Source organism: Larus michahellis, chromosome Z, assembly GCF_964199755.1.
Source record: "Larus michahellis chromosome Z, bLarMic1.1, whole genome shotgun sequence".
In the NCBI taxonomy this organism is placed as follows: domain Eukaryota; kingdom Metazoa; phylum Chordata; class Aves; order Charadriiformes; family Laridae; genus Larus; species Larus michahellis.
In genome coordinates this window covers 38,780,204-38,798,990 of record NC_133930.1, presented here as the reverse complement: position 1 = coordinate 38,798,990, position 18,787 = coordinate 38,780,204, and the positions used below count along the sequence as shown (strand labels likewise).

Sequence of the window (18,787 nt, the reverse complement as noted above, 5' to 3'; positions counted from 1 at the left end):
CCCGCCCACCCGCCTTCAGGCGGAACCTCAGTGGCCGGAGCGGCGCTGCGGGCTGCACACCTATTGGTGGGCTCCAGCCGGTCCCGCCCCGCCCCGCCGCTACCCCTCTGCCGCTGGAGCCGCCGCTCGATCCGATGCAGTCGCTTGGTGAAGCGAGGCCGGCGCCGCCGCTCCCGTAGGCCGCGGGGAGAGCAACCCTGCCAGCGGGCCGCGCGTTCTCTGTCTGCGGGGCGCGGCTACGGGCAGCGGCCAGGGCGCTGACAGCCGCCCGCCGCCGTTACTCAGCACAACCGGCACCCCTCCCCCCCACGCCGGCCCAGCGTCGGAGCGGTGGCCGTTGGGAAAGGACGGGGCCGCCGCCGAGCGGAGCGCCAGGCGCAGGTACGGTGTGTCTGTGTGTGTTTGGGTTTGTGTCCCGAGTTGCGGTGAGAGGGGGATGTCAGGGAGCAGCTGGCGCGGCCCCGGCTCAGCGCTGGCGGCGGGGTTGAGGTTCGAGGATCCGCTTCCGAGGCGTGGCGGCGAGTCGGCCTGCGGCGGCCCCGCCGCTCCCGGGGCTGTGGCGTGGGGCAGGAGCGAGGCCCGCGGCTTTTCCTCAGGGAGGGAGGTGGCGGTTCCGCTTCCCGACCCGGGCAAAGGGATGGCGGCCCTGGCGACCCCACTCCCCCCCCGCTCCCCGCTCAGTCCGCGTCCCGGCTGCGGGCCCGGGGGCCGCTCTCTGCCGCCCTCGGTGCCGCCGGCCTCCGAGGGCCCGGGGAGCTGCGAGTCTGCCTGTCCCGGGGCTCCCGTCTCCGTTGTCTTGCTGTGGGTGCCTTTGTTCGGGCAACAGGCGCGCTGACTTGTTTAAATTCTGGCTTTTAGCGGGTCGAAATAGTGCCTCCGTGTCTGTGTTGTTGACTTCTGCCGAGTCCCTTTTAGATACAGACACCTTAAGAGTTATTTAATTTTCTCGAGCCTGATTTAATGTATTTCTTCAGCTTCTGCTGCTGACGTTGGGAGTGACCCTGGCTTTAAAGTTGCTGTCAGGTATTATTAACTTTAAAGTGTTTGGCCAGAAGGTACCTAGAAAAATGCCTGACTGCAGAAACCAAAATAGTACAGATGGTACCGATTTTAAAAGCGTAGCTTCTTGCTAGTGATTGACCCACCGGTGCGGTGAAGCGCCAGCTTGATGTGGGTGAAATACAATCGGGGACGCGAGCGCCTGTCAGCTGCAGGTGGCTCTAGCAGAGCAGTCCCTTAGTGCAGAGTCTTGCTTGGAGCATGCAAAACATTGTGTAATCCCGCTTAATCCCACAGCTCTCTATCTGGGATCTTCAGAGGGTTTGTTTATTCTTTAGGTGAGAAGGAATGGCTGGGTTTTTCACTTGGTTTTTCCTGTATTCCCTTTCTCTTTTTTCAACTGTGCCATTAGGTTTTGAGGTACACCAAGTAACAAGCATAAGAAGAATGTCTCTCTACACAAGTTAAGCTTTATAACATTGCTGGAATTTGTGAGAATAGTAAAGCTATTTATCTATTTAAAATCAACCTAATCAAATGAAGTTTTGGTCCTGTCAGGCTTCTCTGGTTTTGTGTAGGCTGTTTTGCTCTTTGAAAACTACCTTAAAGAGTTACTCCAGGGTATTTATTGTTATGGCTTTTTCACTAGTGAATAGACTTCCCCTGTGTTTTTTTCTGGACTTACCATATATCCTTTCTTAATAATTATATTAGTTTAATGCTTTTATATAATACTTAATCAGACACTGATTTTTTTTTCACTAAATACTTTGTTGTTTTAACTCTTGAAGTAGTTGGACGATGTTTATACCCTTCTATTCCATATTTAATAATGCAGATGTTGAAATAAATATGACTGTGTCAGTAGTGGCTTGAACTCCAGTTTTCATTGCATTGTGTTCAATGAAAGGGTAGGGGAAACTACATTAGAATTTCTTATTTCAGCAGTATATAAAGAAAAATGGCGAGTAAAAAAAAAAAAGAAAAAACCCACACCCAAACAACAAACCCCAACAATTTGAATATCTTGTCTGCTATACTTAGAGCACCACTAAAATTTACAAACCAGCAGCTGTATTTACAAGTTTCACTTTGTTCTTGTGAATAGTTCCTATAAAATAGGTAATTTAATTTAAATATACAATTACAATAATTTATATTTAATGTAAATATAAGATTTCTAGATAAGTATTTGCAAGGGTTGGGCTTTTAAGGCTAATATGTAGCGAAGTGCTCAAAGATCTGCATAGTAGGAGCCAGTCTCTTGTAATGGCTTGCAGAGGAAAGAGGACAGGAATAACTGCTTGTGAGAAAGAACTACATTTATGTTATCCTAGGAATCACAAAATAAATACTCGAGGTGCTCTTTCAAATTAGATAGACTTTTCTTCCCTTCTTCTGTGAGCCTTAATGAAGGCAAAAAGGTTAATTGCTGAAGAATGGATAGAAATTACTGCCTGTGGGCATTTTTACATTTGTCGTTTCCAATGTTACTTTCTTATTCATGAGAGAGTTAAAGAGACAAATTTGATAAAATGATCTTGTCTGCCTTTTAAAAGCTATCCCAGAAAGGGGTGGGTGATGCCACTTGGGTCTGTTTTATTTTTTAGCCTGTCTTGGTGCAAGAGTGGAATTTTATCAATTTTCCGGTTTCTTCCACAGAATTTTCCTACTTAATTTATATGAAAAATGTGGGATAGTTTTAAAAGATATATATTTTTTTTTCTCTTATTATGTTCATTTTGTTGTTAGTAATTTTACCAGCAACTCTGTTTCCAGAGCAGCACTGGCTTCTTTATCACTACTACTTAATTTATCAGAAATAGCTATGTTGTTGGGAGGTATTGATCTCTGCATCGGATGATGCTACTGTAATAAACACTGAGATTTACATCATACATACTCAGAAGGTGTTAGACTATAACTTAAGTGGTCACAACATATCTTAGGCAAACGAGTCCCATTAAAGTTATTCATCTGTACTTGCAGAAGTGTATGCTTAAGGTAGTTTGTGGTTGGTGTTGTTTTTGCCCCAGTTTCAGTAAGAGTCCAGACAGAGCATACGCCAAGCCCATTTGTTATTAATTTTTAATGCAACTTCACTTGTGATACCTCGTTGCCTTTCCATAAATTATATTTTACATTTAATTGGTCTCTTAAGGCTGTTGATCTCCAAAGCTTTTGGAGATCACACCAAGGCTGAGTGATGCTAAATGAAGAGGTCTTTGTGACTTTTCTTTTAGTTTTTACCATAACAATTTTTTGGCTAGGTTAATCATTAGGAAATCATGTTTTGTGTCTTCTAACATTAAAAACATTTAAAAAAAAAACCCACACCAAAAAAAACCCCCAAACAGAAAAACCCCCCAAAACAAAAGAAACAAAAAACGCAGACCAAAAAAACCCTAGAACAGAACACTACTCAGGGGGGTAACATTAAATTTAATCCCTCATTGAAGTATCTAAGCAGTACACCTTCTGAGGAAAGATAATGCTTGTTTAGTTGAAGTTAAATTATGACATCTGGTGGATAACTACTAGGAGGAAATGCCGATTCAGTTGAACTTTTAAACACTGATATCAGAATTACTCTATACACCCTGGGGACTCTCTCACATCCTGGTTCCATTCCAGATCCGGACGTTAAGAACACACTTGTGAACACAATGAATGACAAACCAGTTCCAGTATAATGGCAACATTGTTTGCATTTAGTTGAAGGTATCCTCTTGGCGAAGTTCAGTAGGTGTTTTGTGTCAAATTTGTTCAGTTAGTCATGCTAGGGATCTGCTGTTTTTCGTAAGTCTTCTGAATGAAGAAAGTAGCAAATATTTATTTTAAAAAAATTGTTACTAGCCATGATTTAGATGGCGAAGAACTCTGACATCAGAATCTTTAGTTTCAGTAGACGGAGTTTCCACTGGATTAAATGGACATTATTTAATTATTATTAAATGGACACTACAGTCTAGTATGGGGGAGAAATAGTACTTAAGCCATGATCTTCAGTATAAGTCATTGCCATATGTGGCAACATCTCATTTTTAGCACATTTGAGTTATCTTGGGGCACAGTACCACCTCATCTGATAAACTGTGGTTACTGCAGTACTGCCCTGTGTATGAATTCCACAGGCCAGCTTCCAGTCTTCTGAAATGACTTTGACAAATAGCAAATATTTTCTGAGTGAGATCATGTTTGTAGTGTTGCTGGGCTGTTTGTAGTTATAAATAATGTAAACTCCTGTTTTAATTCTTTCTGACAAGTGGACTGGGAAGCAAGTAAGAAATTCCTGCAGTTTTCATTGTATGCTGGAGCAGAGTGCAATCTGCTGTTCCTGGGCAGAACACACTATTTATACCTCACTTTTGGAGGTACATATTCTTCTAAACTTTTCACATAAAGCGTTTCCCGCACCCTGCACCCCCTAGAATAAATTGTAGTATCTAGCTTTGCCCTTCAGCTTTTCTGCAAGGATGGGAACACTTACTCAAACAAATTGGTTTAGTAGTTTCTGATAGAAATGGAAGTGTCGTTGAATACAGGGTCATAAGCACTTATTGAACGAAAAAAAACCCAACAACCTGTTGAGGCATCACAGCAGTTCCTCTGGGCTGTGAACATGAACTTTCTAAGTAGAAGTGAAAGAAGTGTCTCCTTCAGTGCTCACAGCTGTAACAGAAGTCAAGAAGGAAAATAGTCTTGTGTTTTTCCTGTGGATAAAACAGCCCAAGCTTTTTGCCAATCCCTACGCGTCTTCCCCTTCTTGTCCTGACTTGCATGTTTAAAATAAACTTAAGGTCCAGCTAATCTCACCTGCCAGGAAACAGATGAGGTATTCCAAATTTGAGTGACTATTTGTGCTGATTACATAAATACATGAGGTTGATCCTTTAGCTGGCAGAAATACGGTCATTTGTTCAGGATCTTCATTTAAGAGACAATCTGCCTTTTTATGGAAGGTGATCAGTACACCCTTCCTGCCATCTCCTCTAAATTGGTAGTGTTGGTCACCCATATCTAAGAATCTGTGATTTTGATTTCCCTCACAAAAATCTGTTTTCCCTTTTTCACTCAGGGTGAAAGCACTTGGTTGTAGCAGCCTTGGTGCAAAAAAAAAAACCCAACAACAACAAAAACCCCCCAAAAAACCCACCCACAAACAAACAAAAAAAAGGGGGTTTTGTGCCCTACAAAGAGAAGTAGTATTCCAAGAATGCTCATGCTGTTTATCGGACTGTCGTGCTGTGCCTGTGTTTCCTACTGTACAAGTACACTCTATGTAACATTGTACGCAGTATGCATTCATACTCTATCACAGGGAAGAGACCATTCATGGATCCAAAATACAGATAGGTTCTGTGATCTGTATTCAACAGTTCTTACAGCAGCGACCTTGAAGCTTTTCTAAAGAGAAATTTATACGGGCATGAAAACTATGCTTTTTATACAAGTTAGAGGACAAACTTTGAAATATGATCTAAATATCACCAAGTATTATAGTTAGCAGTAAGATTTTATTGTTGGATTACCCAAGTATTTCTGAAATGACATGGGACTGTGGACGTCAGAAGTCAGCTTGTTTAGTTCCCATCTGTAAACTTGCATCTAGCAGTCAAAGGTGGTACATTAAACTGTAAGTGACCTGGCAGGAACTGAGCTCGAGACCTGTAGATTGATTTGGGATAGAAAAGTTGTTTAAGTTGAGGTGAAATATCAGATGCCTTAGCACAAGGAAAGTAGTGTAAATGCCTGTCTTAGGTGTGCTGGTTTCCAGTACGGCTCTTGGCAGATCTCATCACTCTTCCTACCTCTGAGAAAAAGTATTGTCACAATAAAGGATTTTTTTACCTCTCCCTTCTCCCTGCTGTAAATTAAGAGGACACAATGCCTGCTTTTCAGAGCAACTGTATATTTCCCTAGGTTGCTTTAGGTGTTTGTGTGTTTACTTCTCCCACCCCCAACTCCGTTAACCAATGCTTTGAATTGGTATTCTACATTATATTGATTTGCCAAATATGTGTGGTAGAATGTTTGGGTTGGGATGTTTTTGTCAGTGCATTGAATAAAAATAGTCATTAATATAATCCCAATTCCTGTGTGCAATACAGAAGACCTTCGCTAATAATTTCTTTGAAGGGTTTGGAAACATTTATGTCAGCTAGTATGTGGAGCAAGGAAGAGTTTGTGGCTGTGTTTTAGTGTACTGAGGGTCTACAATGTTTGCTAAGCCAGCAGAAACATCTTGTTTTGGCTTCTAAGTTTTGACCGTCATGCACCTTTCATACTGCTGCTACTTCTTGCAGGAGCCCATAACTCATGATTGCAATATGTATTCTCTGTATTTAGGAAATGTTGTAGTGATTTTTGGCTGCAGAGATCTGCATAGCAAACACTGCAACATATTTTAATTGTTCTTTCTAACATAAGTATTTGTCAATGGGATGAACACTTCTCTTAATAGCTTAAGATGAGGGACTTCATTTCCTCCAGAGAAACTCCAAAACTCATGCTTGTTCTTTCACTGGCTAATCACATTTTAGTTTTAGTTTCTGGCAGGGCTTTAGAGTTACCACTCACTCTAATAATATGCTCATTCTAAAGTAGCTAATAATATCAAATAATCTGTTATATAGAAATGTATGTAACTATTTATATCCATGCTTCGTTAGATGTTTACACTAAAATTATCTATTATTTTCTAGAAAGGTTAAGCTTACCTTTTCCATGATTTTTTTTTTTTTATAAAGGATTGTAACTAGGAACTGATACCATTCTCTCTTCCTGTTTCAGACTAGAAGATGAATAACCTTTCCTTTAGTGAACTGTGTTGCCTGTTCTGTTGTCCGCCATGCCCAGGGAAAATTGCCTCCAAACTGGCATTCTTACCTCCTGATCCCACGTACACACTGATGTGTGATGAGAGTGGTAGTCGTTGGACTTTACATCTCTCAGAGCGAGCAGACTGGCAATATTCTTCTAGAGAAAAAGATGCCGTTGAGTGTTTCATGACTAGAACAAGTAAAGGTAACAGGATTGCCTGTATGTTCGTGCGTTGCTCGCCTAATGCCAAGTATACTTTGCTTTTCTCACATGGAAATGCTGTTGACCTAGGACAGATGAGCAGCTTTTACATAGGACTGGGTTCACGGATTAATTGCAACATATTCTCATATGATTATTCTGGATATGGTGCAAGTTCTGGGAAGCCAACAGAGAAGAATCTGTATGCTGACATTGATGCTGCTTGGGTGGCTCTTAGGACAAGGTAAGACATTAGTTGACATTTTTCTTTTACAGCTTGCTTTTCAAATGGTTGTACTTAATCTGCATTGGTAGTTTAAACAGAAATGCTGTATTTTAGGATTAATGGATTCATATCCAAGCTGATTGATGGTGCCTTATGCTGAAGGCATTGTCAGTACTGAGAACAATCAGTATATAGTATCAATATACTACAAGAATTGGAATGGGATGAAATTTTGAAAAGGTTGCAGTCTTGAATGATTGGAAGATAATCCTTATTGTCATAGTTTGGGATGTCTTCAGTTAGAAATATCAGACAATAAGAAAAATCTACAATAATTGATTTCCCAGTAACTGGACCACTGGTGTGATGTGGGTGAGAGAAAGTACAGGTTGGTTTTTCAGCTAATTCCATCACCTACTTCTTTTCTAGGGAGGCACAGTGGAAAAGCTGTTATAGGAGAACCTTGTGAGACTCTGTTTGGATTTCTGTATGGTGTTAGACCACCTATGTTTCAGAATTCAGACTATCACCACCAGTATTTCCAAAGATAGCTTTCTATATAAAACAAAAAAATTTTTTATCTTAGCAAAATATGATGTGTGGGAGAGATTGTAATTGATCTGTGTAAATACATTATGGTGGGAACAAAAAACAGGAATTTGAATCAGTAGTGTGAGCTCAAATAAGTTAAAACTGGACAAGGAAAATAATGCAAATTGGAAGGATGTTGCTTCAGCAATTTCTGTGTTCTAAGACTCCAGTTTTAGAGAGATAAAATCTGGAGGCATTCTCTGATATAGGTAAGAATCCCAGGCACCAAATAAACGCAGCACTGAATACCCACTTCTTAAATTTGAGAGCATTTTTCACTATGTTTTTTTCCACTTAGAGGAATATTATTCTTGTGTTACAAGTACCCAAACCACAAAAAGATTATTTTTTTAAAATGCCATGTGATTGTAAGAATAGATGTTCACCAAAAAAATCCAATCATATTGTGTATTTTGCACAAAAAAATAATCTGTGAAAACCTGAATTTAATGTAGAGCAGCTTCTTATTGTTCAGTAATTGCAAGGTGAGTGTGCTGTTTAATAAAATAATATCAGGGATGTGACTTAGTGTAAGGGCATGTGTAAAGACTCTTTAAAAAATCTTGGAGCCTGGTAGTTGTCGCAGTGAATTTAGAACTTGATCAATGTAATGTTAACTATTTTTCTGCTACTGTGGAGTGGATCATGCCTTTTCAGTGTTTTAAATACACATAATGTCTTGCATTTCTTTTACATGAAAACAAAGGTGTGATAGTTCTTTTTAAAGAAGCATATTTTATTCATATATTAAAGTAGGGGGAAAGCTTATTATCATAAACCTCATACAACCACAGGGGACAGGTATTCAACCTCATATATTCAAAAACATGCGTACTGTGTTGTTAGATTAGGTTTTGTCATTTCTTTTGATTACAGTGGAAAGCTGAGACGTAACTAGACATCCGTTCTGTAAGCCAAGAGCTGCAACAGGTGCACTGGTGGCTGCGATTTGTAGTTGATAGGTGATCTGGAAGATAGCCACTTGGTGAAATACGCAGTAACATTGGCCAAAAACATAATATGGTTTGTGAACAGTATGGAAGATAGTCTGAATTGTTTGAATATATCAGCAGATGGAAGAGAACTAGATGCTGAAATTTAATTGCTTGTTTACGTTAGTTTACAGGCTCTGTTTCAGGAACTAATTTGTATTTATTGTCTCTCCTTCCCCCTGATGAATTTCTAATTGAAAACCTAAAAGGATATGTGATTGGAACTGTATTCTCTCCTCCATTCTGGAACAATCCATAGTGTGCGTTCCCTAGTGAAATAAAATTGTTCATTGTAATATCCTATCTGAACATGCCCTTTGCTGAACAGACATTGTTGAGAGGAACTCTAAACACATACTCCACTTATCTGCTTTTCTTCCATTCAGGAATTACCTCACCTTAGTCCCATTTGCTGTCTTCATTTATTTTTTGTGTCAAAACCATCTTTAGAAATACGCAGTTCTATAGAGTCTGTAGAGCTTGGATTGGTCTGCCTGACTTGTGGATTTCACAAACGTGAACTGAATTTTTTCCATTGCTTCAAAAGTGGTTGGTATTACGAGTCTCCTCTGTTGTACTTCCAACAACTTTTCAATTGGCAGACCTGCTCTTGTCCATGTATCTCAATGTAGCATTGAGAAGTTCAGCATGTGGCTCTGGATATCCTGGCTCACGCAGTTTGGTTACCCGTCTGCGGTATTCTCTTGAGCCCTGAATCTGTGCTTAGCTGTGTTTAAATACTTGATGAATATCTGGACCAGAATGGAGCCTTTGAGCATTTGCTGCAGCATTGAATCACTTTTCTAGCATAGCCTGTTCTATCAGTGTTATACTGACAGCATCTTTAACGTTTTATAATGTAAGTGTCCTGCAAAAACAAATTAATTCAGCGGATTGTTTGCAGAATAGATGTAAGTATAGCTGTAACTCCTTTGAAATTCATGTTGGTGGGATGAGAGAAGAAAGGGATCCTAGGCTTTTAAAGTGTGTGTCAGATTGTGATGAGATGAAGAAAAGAATGGAGAAATTACCTTTGGAGGTTGATCACAGCCACGCACAGCTCTCTGCATTCCCTTTTCTGAGAAATAGGATCATAGAACCCAGCATTACAAGGTGTTTTGGGGGTACTTGAAATGCTGATGGGGGCTGCATTCTACAGTCAACACAGCTGCTTGTGGTAGAGACCTGTTAGTGTGTTAAGTTTTGTATCTTGGAAGGACAATCTGTATGGTCATCTGTAAATTGGCACAACTGTCCAGTGGGGCCTAAACACGTAGGGTGAAATAGTCTGGAATTAGTATTGAGGGTGGTGGAGAGGTTGGTCCAACACTACTTGCTTAAAAGTGGTTGTTGTAAGGGTATGTGATTATCATTCATGTAAATGAATACAGAAGGCTAATTTGGCAGCAGATCAGAAGAGGTAAACAGCAGATGCAGTTTCTGAATTGTCTCCCTATTCTTTACCCTCTTGGAGTACTTTAATAGGAAGCCGTAGCTATCCATGTGGATGCTGACTGTAGAAGGTAGCAAGGTGATTCACTGCCATCGTGTTTGGGAAAGTTGTGCTTTATTGCATATTCATGTGCATGGGACTGTATAAAAGCTGCAAGTGAGGACATTCTTTTTCTGACTGTCATAGCTACAAAGTGTTGAAATGCCTGGAGTCATTTTGGGATACGCCTATTTTCTGCTGTCCTGGTCTCTGAAGACCTTTGATGACACCCTAGCAAGGGTGGAAAGGTTTAACCAGCCCTACGCAAATGCAGGGCAAGTGGCACTCATTCAGAAACCTGAAGACTTCCTGGAGTTAACCTCATGACCAGGCTTACCTTTAAGAAACCAAACAGCCTTTTCATTGTTGCTTATCATGGACTGTATAACAATTGAAAAATTGAAGAGTAAATCTCACCATCAAACTGATGTGTCAAATTGGACAGAATGTTCATAATTTGAACAGCCAAATACAGGAATAATATCAGATCTATTTGGATGTCAGCTGAAAGTGCTCTTTTGAGAATTCATAAACTACATGTTTGGGTTTTTTATTCAAAAGTGGGGGGGCGTGCTAGAAGATGAGGTGCCTTAGCTTCGAATATTTGGAGAGAATTTGAGCTTTTATGTAAATTGATAGGAAAAAGTAGCTCACTTTTATCATGAAGAGAAATCTTGCCAGTAAAACAAATGTACCAGTAGCACTATAAAGTTTATAAAAGGCCAAACCATCATGAGAGAGGCAGAGGTGATGCAGTTTGTTAATTATTACATGCATGGTCAATGGGCTTACCTCTCATAAAACAGTTCCCCTTTTCTTCTAGCAATGTTACGTGTTGTATACACAAGAAAGGGAATGTGCATCTGAGTTGAGGAAGAGCTGTACGCTCATCAATCTTATTCGTGGCCTGGAATGTTGCTAGTTAAAGGTGTGGAGGTTGTTGATGCCCTTCATGTTCTGCAATTTGCAGCTATAATTTTGTGTGTTATGTGCATGATGACAAAAGGTTCTGAAATGTGCATTGAAAATTCCCTCTGGATGTTCTCCCTTGTTCCTTGTGCCACAAGCACTGCTGGCCGTTGGTTAAATGCATGTGTTGCAATAGCTTCACACAGAGTGGCCTCACCAGAGCATCTATTGCACCTCTTCATTAGTGTAAGCCTTAGAGGTACTATTGAAAATGTACCCTTCTAAGGTTGATTTTATTGATACTTTATTTTATTATTGTAAAGTGAGCGAGTCTTCTAGATTAACAGCAGTAGTTCAGAAGTAAAAAGATAAATTGCTTTCTGTCTCCCTTAAGTATATCAAGGGCAAAATGATTTGTATTCTAAGAGCCTGCAAGTATAGTATGATAATTTCAGCTGGTATTTGGTTGTTACAGGTAACAGAATTTAAAAAAAAAACAAAAACAAAAAAACAACCAAAACACACTTGTTACAGCCAGACATGCATTTTGTAGCTTGCATATTGCACATCATAGTAATGTGATGTATATCCAATTAAAGTGTTCAAGCTAAGATCAAACAGGGAATTGAGCAACCTGATTTAGTGAAAATTTTCACCATTAGTGAAAAATGGTGCCGGGGCTGGACTAGATCATCTTCAAACCCAAACTGTTCTATGATGCTATGAAAAGAAAAAAAAGTAGGTGGGAGGGGTGGAAAAAGGTGGACTGCCACTAAGATAAGTGTTTAGTAAAGTGCAGAAAAGGTCTTGTAGCAGAGACAGAAATGTAAAGGAAACGGTAAAAGAGTTTCTGCTACAACACATTGTGAAGTTTGTCACAAAGGGGGGAAAAAAGAGTATTTCATTGCTGCTTAGCAATTTTTCTTTTCCTGCCGGAAGCTGAAAAGATCTGGCGGGGGTGTTGAGGGTTGCCTCTTTTAAAAGAAACCATCTATATTTGATCAGCATGTGTAGGCTTGCAGAAGAGGATACTGGCTTCATTAGTTGCCCTGTGTTAGCTTGGGCCCTGATTCTAGGGAGTGGTCTGATGGTAGTTACAAAAACTTCTTGCGTTGTTGCTTTCTTTAACCCACCAGTGGCATGTCATTTCTTACCTGGCTGTGAAGACAGCCAGCACAAAGGAGCAGAAAAGTAATTGCTCTATCTTCTGACTAATTCAGTTTCCTGAACTAATTGGTGAAGCCAAATGAGGAGCAACATGTGACTGAAGATGCAAATAGGAAAGTGGTTCTCTGCAGTTTGGCAGTAGCTTAGCTTTGTAGTGACATTAACCTGTATTTTTGGTGTGATGATAGGGCAGAAGTTTGTGAGTACTCAGACATTCTGTGTGGATGCTAGCAAGCTTATGGCAACAGAGGTACATTTAGTTCTATGTAAAAACTGCTCTTCAAGTTCTATGTGCTTTCCAGGCAGGTAGCCCTTAGGTGCGTGAATATAAAGGATGAATCGGGTGTTGAAAAGAATTGAAATCCCAGTTACTGTGGGAAAGAGAAAGATGTTGTGGGCAGCCTTTAAACTGTGGAATACATCTATCTAAATTTTATGCCAGATTCAGTCCAGTATAACTTGTCCCTGAGGAGCAGTTCTTTCTCTGAGAAGGTAAATCTGTGCATGGCTACTTTAAAGGTCTTTTTCCAAGGTCCTTTCTGGTGATTATGGCTTAAAAAACCCCACCATTACCACCACCAACAAACTGAAGGCCCGTCTATTCTGACACTAGTTATCTAAGATAACTTGAGTATACACTAATGTTTACATTATTCTTATGATCAACATAATTAGCTTTCAAAGTTATCAACAGTTTTTACAGCATGTCTTGTAGCTGTTGTCACCAGAACAGCTACTTACAGCGTATGGCTCTGTAACTGTCACATTCCCCTTCCTCAGGATGGCCTGTAATTCTAAGTCACTGATTAAGAGAACAACATTACTGCCACTTTTTCTCTTGATCTGGCATTTCCTTATTTGGGAGACAAGGTGTGAAGTCAACTAATAATTTTCTGCCAGACTCCTGGAGTTTTCTTGGAGTTTACAGGACTGTCAAAAGGAGTAGATGAATTTTATGAGTGGAGAACTAATAGTTATCTTTTCAAGAATTCTTCCATCTTAGATTGGAAAGTAATACTTTTGGGAGAGAGGAACTGAGGGATGTTTGGGCTCTTCCTTTTTCCCCAAACTCTTCAGGAGTCTGTTCAAGAGGAAAGGGAAAAATGGAGACAGACACAGCAGATGATGTTCTCTGGTTTCCAAGCTTCTTGGTTTTTTTGTTTTTGGATTTTTTTGGTGGTTGGTTTTTTTTTTTTCAAGTCAGGATATTCAAAAGTCTGACTACTTTGAACCACCGCTTCTGGTGATTGCCCCCAATATTTTACTTTCCAGACTGTGAAACAAATAGTTTCTGGTGGGTGCTGTGAAGGCAGTCTGTTTGGCTGTGATGGAGAACAGATTATTTTAATCCAAATATAGTAAATGCTTTTTTTGGGATTATTTTTGCAGCTAGCATTTAGCTATCTTTAGGCTGAAGGCCTTGGATCTAAAAATAGGGGGAAGAATAATGAGAAAGAGGAGAATATATCCTCCAAGTCGTACTTTTAAGTTTTGCTTTAAATTTCTGTGCAATGGCCTGCATCTTGTAGAACTCAATATTTGAGGAAATGTGAGTATGATAATTTTCAAGGTTTTTTATTTAAGAACTATGCAATGTCATAACACACTGCAAACCTCATGCCATACTAATGATGCAACGTGTCAGGTATTAATGTGAGTTTTGTTCAGATTATAGGAAAGGGATAGAAGGCCATACTGTGCTTTTAGAATGGACAAATGTGATTTGAATTATTTTGAACTGGGACATTCATTGTGAAAGAATAGGTGCTAGCTGTTCACAGTTCCAGAAGAAATACAGAAATAGTGAAGACCTTACATTTGTTTTGGTTTCAAAGCTTTAATTTGTTATATTTTTATGTGTTGGAATTTTGAGAAAATATTTGTTAATCAGAATGATTGAATTTTTTTATTCTGAAAACTGTTGTGAGATGGAGGGCTTGCCTGTAGTTCCAGGCTGATGATTGAGTCCTCATATGTTAGAACTCTTAATTTGATTACAAAACTCAGAAAGCTGAATAAGCTGCTGATAATACATGAGAGCAATGTTTGGGTTATTTTGGTTTGGTGGAGTATTTTTTGTTGGGTGGTTGGGTTTTTTCGTTTGGTCTTGTTTTATTTGTTTTGGGTGGGGTTTTTTAATTTTTTTTTTTTGTAATGCGGTACAGCATCTCTTCCTATTTAAGGTACTTCATTTCCCAAATAGGTTCAACAAAGGTAGCCAGATAGATACAGTTTTGCAGTCTGAACCTGTACTGAGAGTACTTTGTTAGTATAGATCAATGTATAGCTGTATATGTTAGTATAGATCAATGTATACAGCTCACTTCTGCTGTGGGCACTGTTTTGCCAGAGTAACTTTCCGCTTTTCCAGTGTTACTTGGGAACCAGCTGCTCTTTGTACCCACACTACTGCAGAAAAATATATTAAATCTGACTTGTGTAAGTGTTAACTAGCTGTTTCATGACTCTCTTGTTTGCCTCAGGTAATTACAGAAAAAAATGAGTGTTTTCATCTTACTAGGAGGGAGGCTTTGACTAATTTTGTAGTGCTTATTGGGCTGTCTTAATTGTGGATTAGGTTGGGTATTCCTCTTGCTAGCTTGCATCTCCAATCAACTGTGATAAGAAAGAAGCGTCTATTACATAGAATGCATAACATTCTTGCCACTGTCTTTATGGGCATGATCTAGGTCAAACTAAATTGCTGATCAATGTTATCAACTTGTAGTATTTATCACGTATCAGAAGACTAAGCTAATCAAATTTTTGCAGATTTGACTATGCTCCATTTGATGATACCCATAGAGCTAGTAAGTCTGTAATCAGTTTTCTGTTGTAGGTCCACTAGAGTTACCAGTAAAGGCTTTCAGCTAGTACAGAATTCACAATCTGGATTAAAAAACCAAACAAACAACAAAAAAAACCCAAACAAAAACCCACCATATTTCAGTATCATTCAGGCATAACGCCAAAAAAAAGTGCAAATACAAAGTAAATAATTGTTCCTTAAGTCAGGAATGTTATAGAATATACTTTTTTGTTCTTCTACCAAGCTCCTGTTTCATAGTTAGTTTATTTTTAATATAAATTTTCATCCTCAGAAATGTTTTTTTCCTTTTGCCTTGCTATGTAGTTGTGATTTTGTCTGTTTCACTTTATATGCCACTTTTGTTAACATTTTTAATTTTCTAGGTACGGTATCCGCCCTGAAAATGTGATTATATATGGCCAGAGTATAGGAACAGTACCATCTGTGGATCTTGCTGCTAGGTATGAAAGTGCTGCTGTAATTCTTCATTCTCCACTGACCTCAGGAATGCGAGTAGCTTTTCCTGATACAAAGAAGACCTATTGCTTTGATGCATTCCCAAAGTAAGTTGTAGGATTTTGTATTCTGCATGCATTTTTCCCTATTACAGAAGTTTTGGGACTAGGGAAACAAGTAATACAACAAATTCTCTGAAATTTCTTTCAAAGATTTAAAAAAACAGTTGGAGAAAAATCAGGGTGAATAACAGCAATGAGGAATATTTGATTTGAAGGAGTTTACAAACTTTGTAAATCTTCTAGGTTTTTCACATCTCGATTCATTTCAGTGGGTATCTGATAAAGAATTGATTAGTTTTCTTATATGTAACCCCTAATATCACCAATTCTAACAAGCAGTTAATCTGGGTAACTGAACAAAATCTTCTGTAGACCTTAACTGAAGAAAATTCCTGTCATGTATTTCAGAACTATACCACTAGTTGGTCATTACAAACTGGTATGCTTCTCTCAAAGAATTACTTTTGAGCATCTAACTTTTTTCCCCATAGATGGTCAAACTTTTAGTGCTAAAATTCTCTCACCTCTGACAAGCACTTTTTTACTGAAGAACTCTGAAGTAATATTTTAATCAGTCCAGTGACTTTTTTTTTTAAGTGAACACAGTAATGAATACCACTTTTAGATGGATTGCTCTGTTATTTGATCCTAATAGTTTCTAGTAGTGTTTTTCCTTTCTGTGTGGCTTTACATGTGCTACTGTAATGGCTTCCAGGGTGTTGATAAGATCTAATTTTCTAATGATTTAAACAACCTGAGAATTAAATCATTTAAACTACAATGTGTACTTAAAAAGTGAAATTAACAGTCTGATCCTTCAAAAAGATATAATAAAGCACACTGTGTTCATATATGTGATCTTTTTCTTACAGCATTGACAAAATTTCTAAAATAACATCTCCTGTGTTAATAATCCATGGGACTGAAGATGAAGTAATTGACTTTTCACATGGCCTAGCATTATTTGAGCGTTGCCAGAGACCAGTAGAACCACTGTGGGTACAAGGAGCGGGACACAATGATGTGGAACTCTATGGACAGTACCTTGAAAGATTAAAACAGTTTGTGTCACAGGAACTAGTGAACTTGTAATTTTCTTTATACATTTACGTGCTTTTTCATTTCACTGCAGAACTGCCCGCCTTGATAAATACATAAAACCTGAAGGTTGTGTTTTCAAATCATGTTGGTTGCCTTCATTAAATATACAGGTAATGGTTTGTCAACATAATTAATGAAGGTTTTAATACCAGCGTTATAAACTGGAATTACATGATCACACAGTCAAGCTTGGCAGTTCGTATTTGTGGGGGATTTTTTTCTTCTGAGATGTACAAAAAAATCAGAGTACTGTATGAAATTTTAATTATATAAAATCAAATGCTGTAAAAGTGTTGCCAAATGCTTTAGCATATCAAAAACGTGTTTATAGATATTTTTTAAACATCTCAAAATGTACTGTGACTTAGTCTGTTGCACAGGTGTAAATTAAAAACCAGACTTTTAAGCAGTTGGTCTGTAAAAATGTAATAGCCATGAAATTTGAGCAAATACTAATGTATGTAATAAGAATAGACAGTCACTGGAAATGACTCATGCCCTGTTATAGGGGGAGGGAGTCAAAATATATCTCTCTTTCCATATTTTTTCTTATCTTTTGTGCTTAGTTTTACTTTAGTTGTTTTTTTTCTTGTGTTGTCCCTTACCTTTCAGACTAAACAAATTTACCCACTCATCTTCTCAGCTGTCCTAATCTTGCCAAAAATAATGCCACAAGTTACCATTGTTGTAACGTAAATATCATTCACGTGATTGCTACTGAGGCCACTAAGTACTTCATTGAAACCAGTAAGACTTTTAGAGCCTAGGCGACTTTGTGGACAATGTAGTTTAAACATTGATTGCGTAGAGATGCAATATTTCATTAGAAAGAACCTGGAAGTTTATCCAGCTTTGTAATAAACAATTTGCAAGTTTGCCGTTGTCTGATCAGACTTACTTTTGGATGTTCAGTGTAAAAAGCTTACTGTTTTTTGAGTATTATATGGAAATTTTATTAATCGCACCTTGATGGGGTGGGAGGGCGGGGCAAGAAGAGAACATTGACACTTTTCTATTAACTCACAGTAAAATAAACTTTGTAAGTTGCCTTTCCCTTGAATGCATTTTGCTTGAATAAAACTATGAAAAATAAACTTAATTATAGGTAGACTATTTGTAAACAAAGTGATATTCCAACAATATACACTGTGCTTCTAATTTTAAGGCCTTATGTAGTTTAATTGTTCTGCTTGGGTTTTGTGATTGAGACTATTGTATACTTAAATGTAGATTCAAGTATCGTGAAAACTTTGGTTAAGATGTGTTGATTAACAGTAAACATATTCCACACGCATGCTGTTCTTCCTTTCTTTCTTTAAAAAGAAATAGCAACAGTCGCTTGCGATATCAAAAATAATAAGCAACTCCCCATTTACTCTAGGAAATCTGAGACCTAAAGCAATAACCCACTGCTATGAATTGTCAGCACACTTCTTTATCAGCAACTGCTGTTATGATCACCCTCCCACCCCCATGCCTTATTTTATTTCTTTCTACCATTCAGCATACAGATTTTCTGCTGCAGAGCTACTTATAAACATTCTTCTGTAATGAATTAAAATTTATCTTTCTTTGAAATCATCAGCAACTTCTTGTTGTATGCTCTCTGGTTGGTTAATCGACTAGAAAGAAATTCGAATTTGTTCCCAAGCAACCGGGTTCTTGTTTGTCATCTTGATCAGGTATGCTTCAGTATATTCTGAATTTCAGATTAGTATTTGGGCACAATAATATTAGATTTAAAGATTTTCATCCTAATCCAAGATTTTGCAATTGGAAGTGTGCTTAAGTAGATGTGTAACTCTGCTTTATTACATCATACTGTATACACAGTTTGATTTTATTTTCTTATTACCTTCCAGCCACTATCTCTGACTTAGATGGAAATCATTACCATTACATGTTTGTTTTCTTTGGGATGAATGAAATCTGTTTTGAGAGTCCTCTTCAAAAATTCAC

At 38.6% G+C, this 18,787-nt stretch overlaps 1 protein-coding gene across 2 annotated transcripts; it reads left to right on the top strand.

Annotated features, from left to right (window-relative positions):
* The first annotated feature begins 29 nt into the window (after window positions 1-29).
* Window positions 30-18,122, top strand: ABHD17B (abhydrolase domain containing 17B, depalmitoylase). 2 transcript variants are annotated; one of them, XM_074570046.1, is made up of 5 exons: window positions 129-381; window positions 6,793-7,026; window positions 7,114-7,267; window positions 15,593-15,772; window positions 16,600-18,122. In XM_074570046.1, the coding sequence occupies exons 2-5, from the start codon at window positions 6,801-6,803 to the stop codon at window positions 16,817-16,819; spliced, it is 780 nt and encodes a 259-aa protein (XP_074426147.1). In that variant the 5' UTR covers window positions 129-381; window positions 6,793-6,800; the 3' UTR covers window positions 16,820-18,122. The 2 variants fall into 2 exon arrangements, with proteins under 2 accessions (XP_074426146.1, XP_074426147.1); XM_074570045.1 differs by having other exon boundaries at window positions 30-381; window positions 6,793-7,267.
* Window positions 18,123-18,787: the final 665 nt, after the last annotated feature.

Excerpts from the sequence above, each read along its gene's own strand:
- ABHD17B (XM_074570045.1), top strand. The coding sequence starts at position 6,801 with ATGAATAACCTTTCCTTTAGTGAACTGTGTTGCCTGTTCTGTTGTCCG. Across the intron at positions 7,268-15,592 it reads TGGGTGGCTCTTAGGACAAG|GTACGGTATCCGCCCTGAAA; the intron begins GTAAGACATTAG and ends TTAATTTTCTAG. Across the intron at positions 15,773-16,599 it reads TGCTTTGATGCATTCCCAAA|CATTGACAAAATTTCTAAAA; the intron begins GTAAGTTGTAGG and ends TTTTTCTTACAG.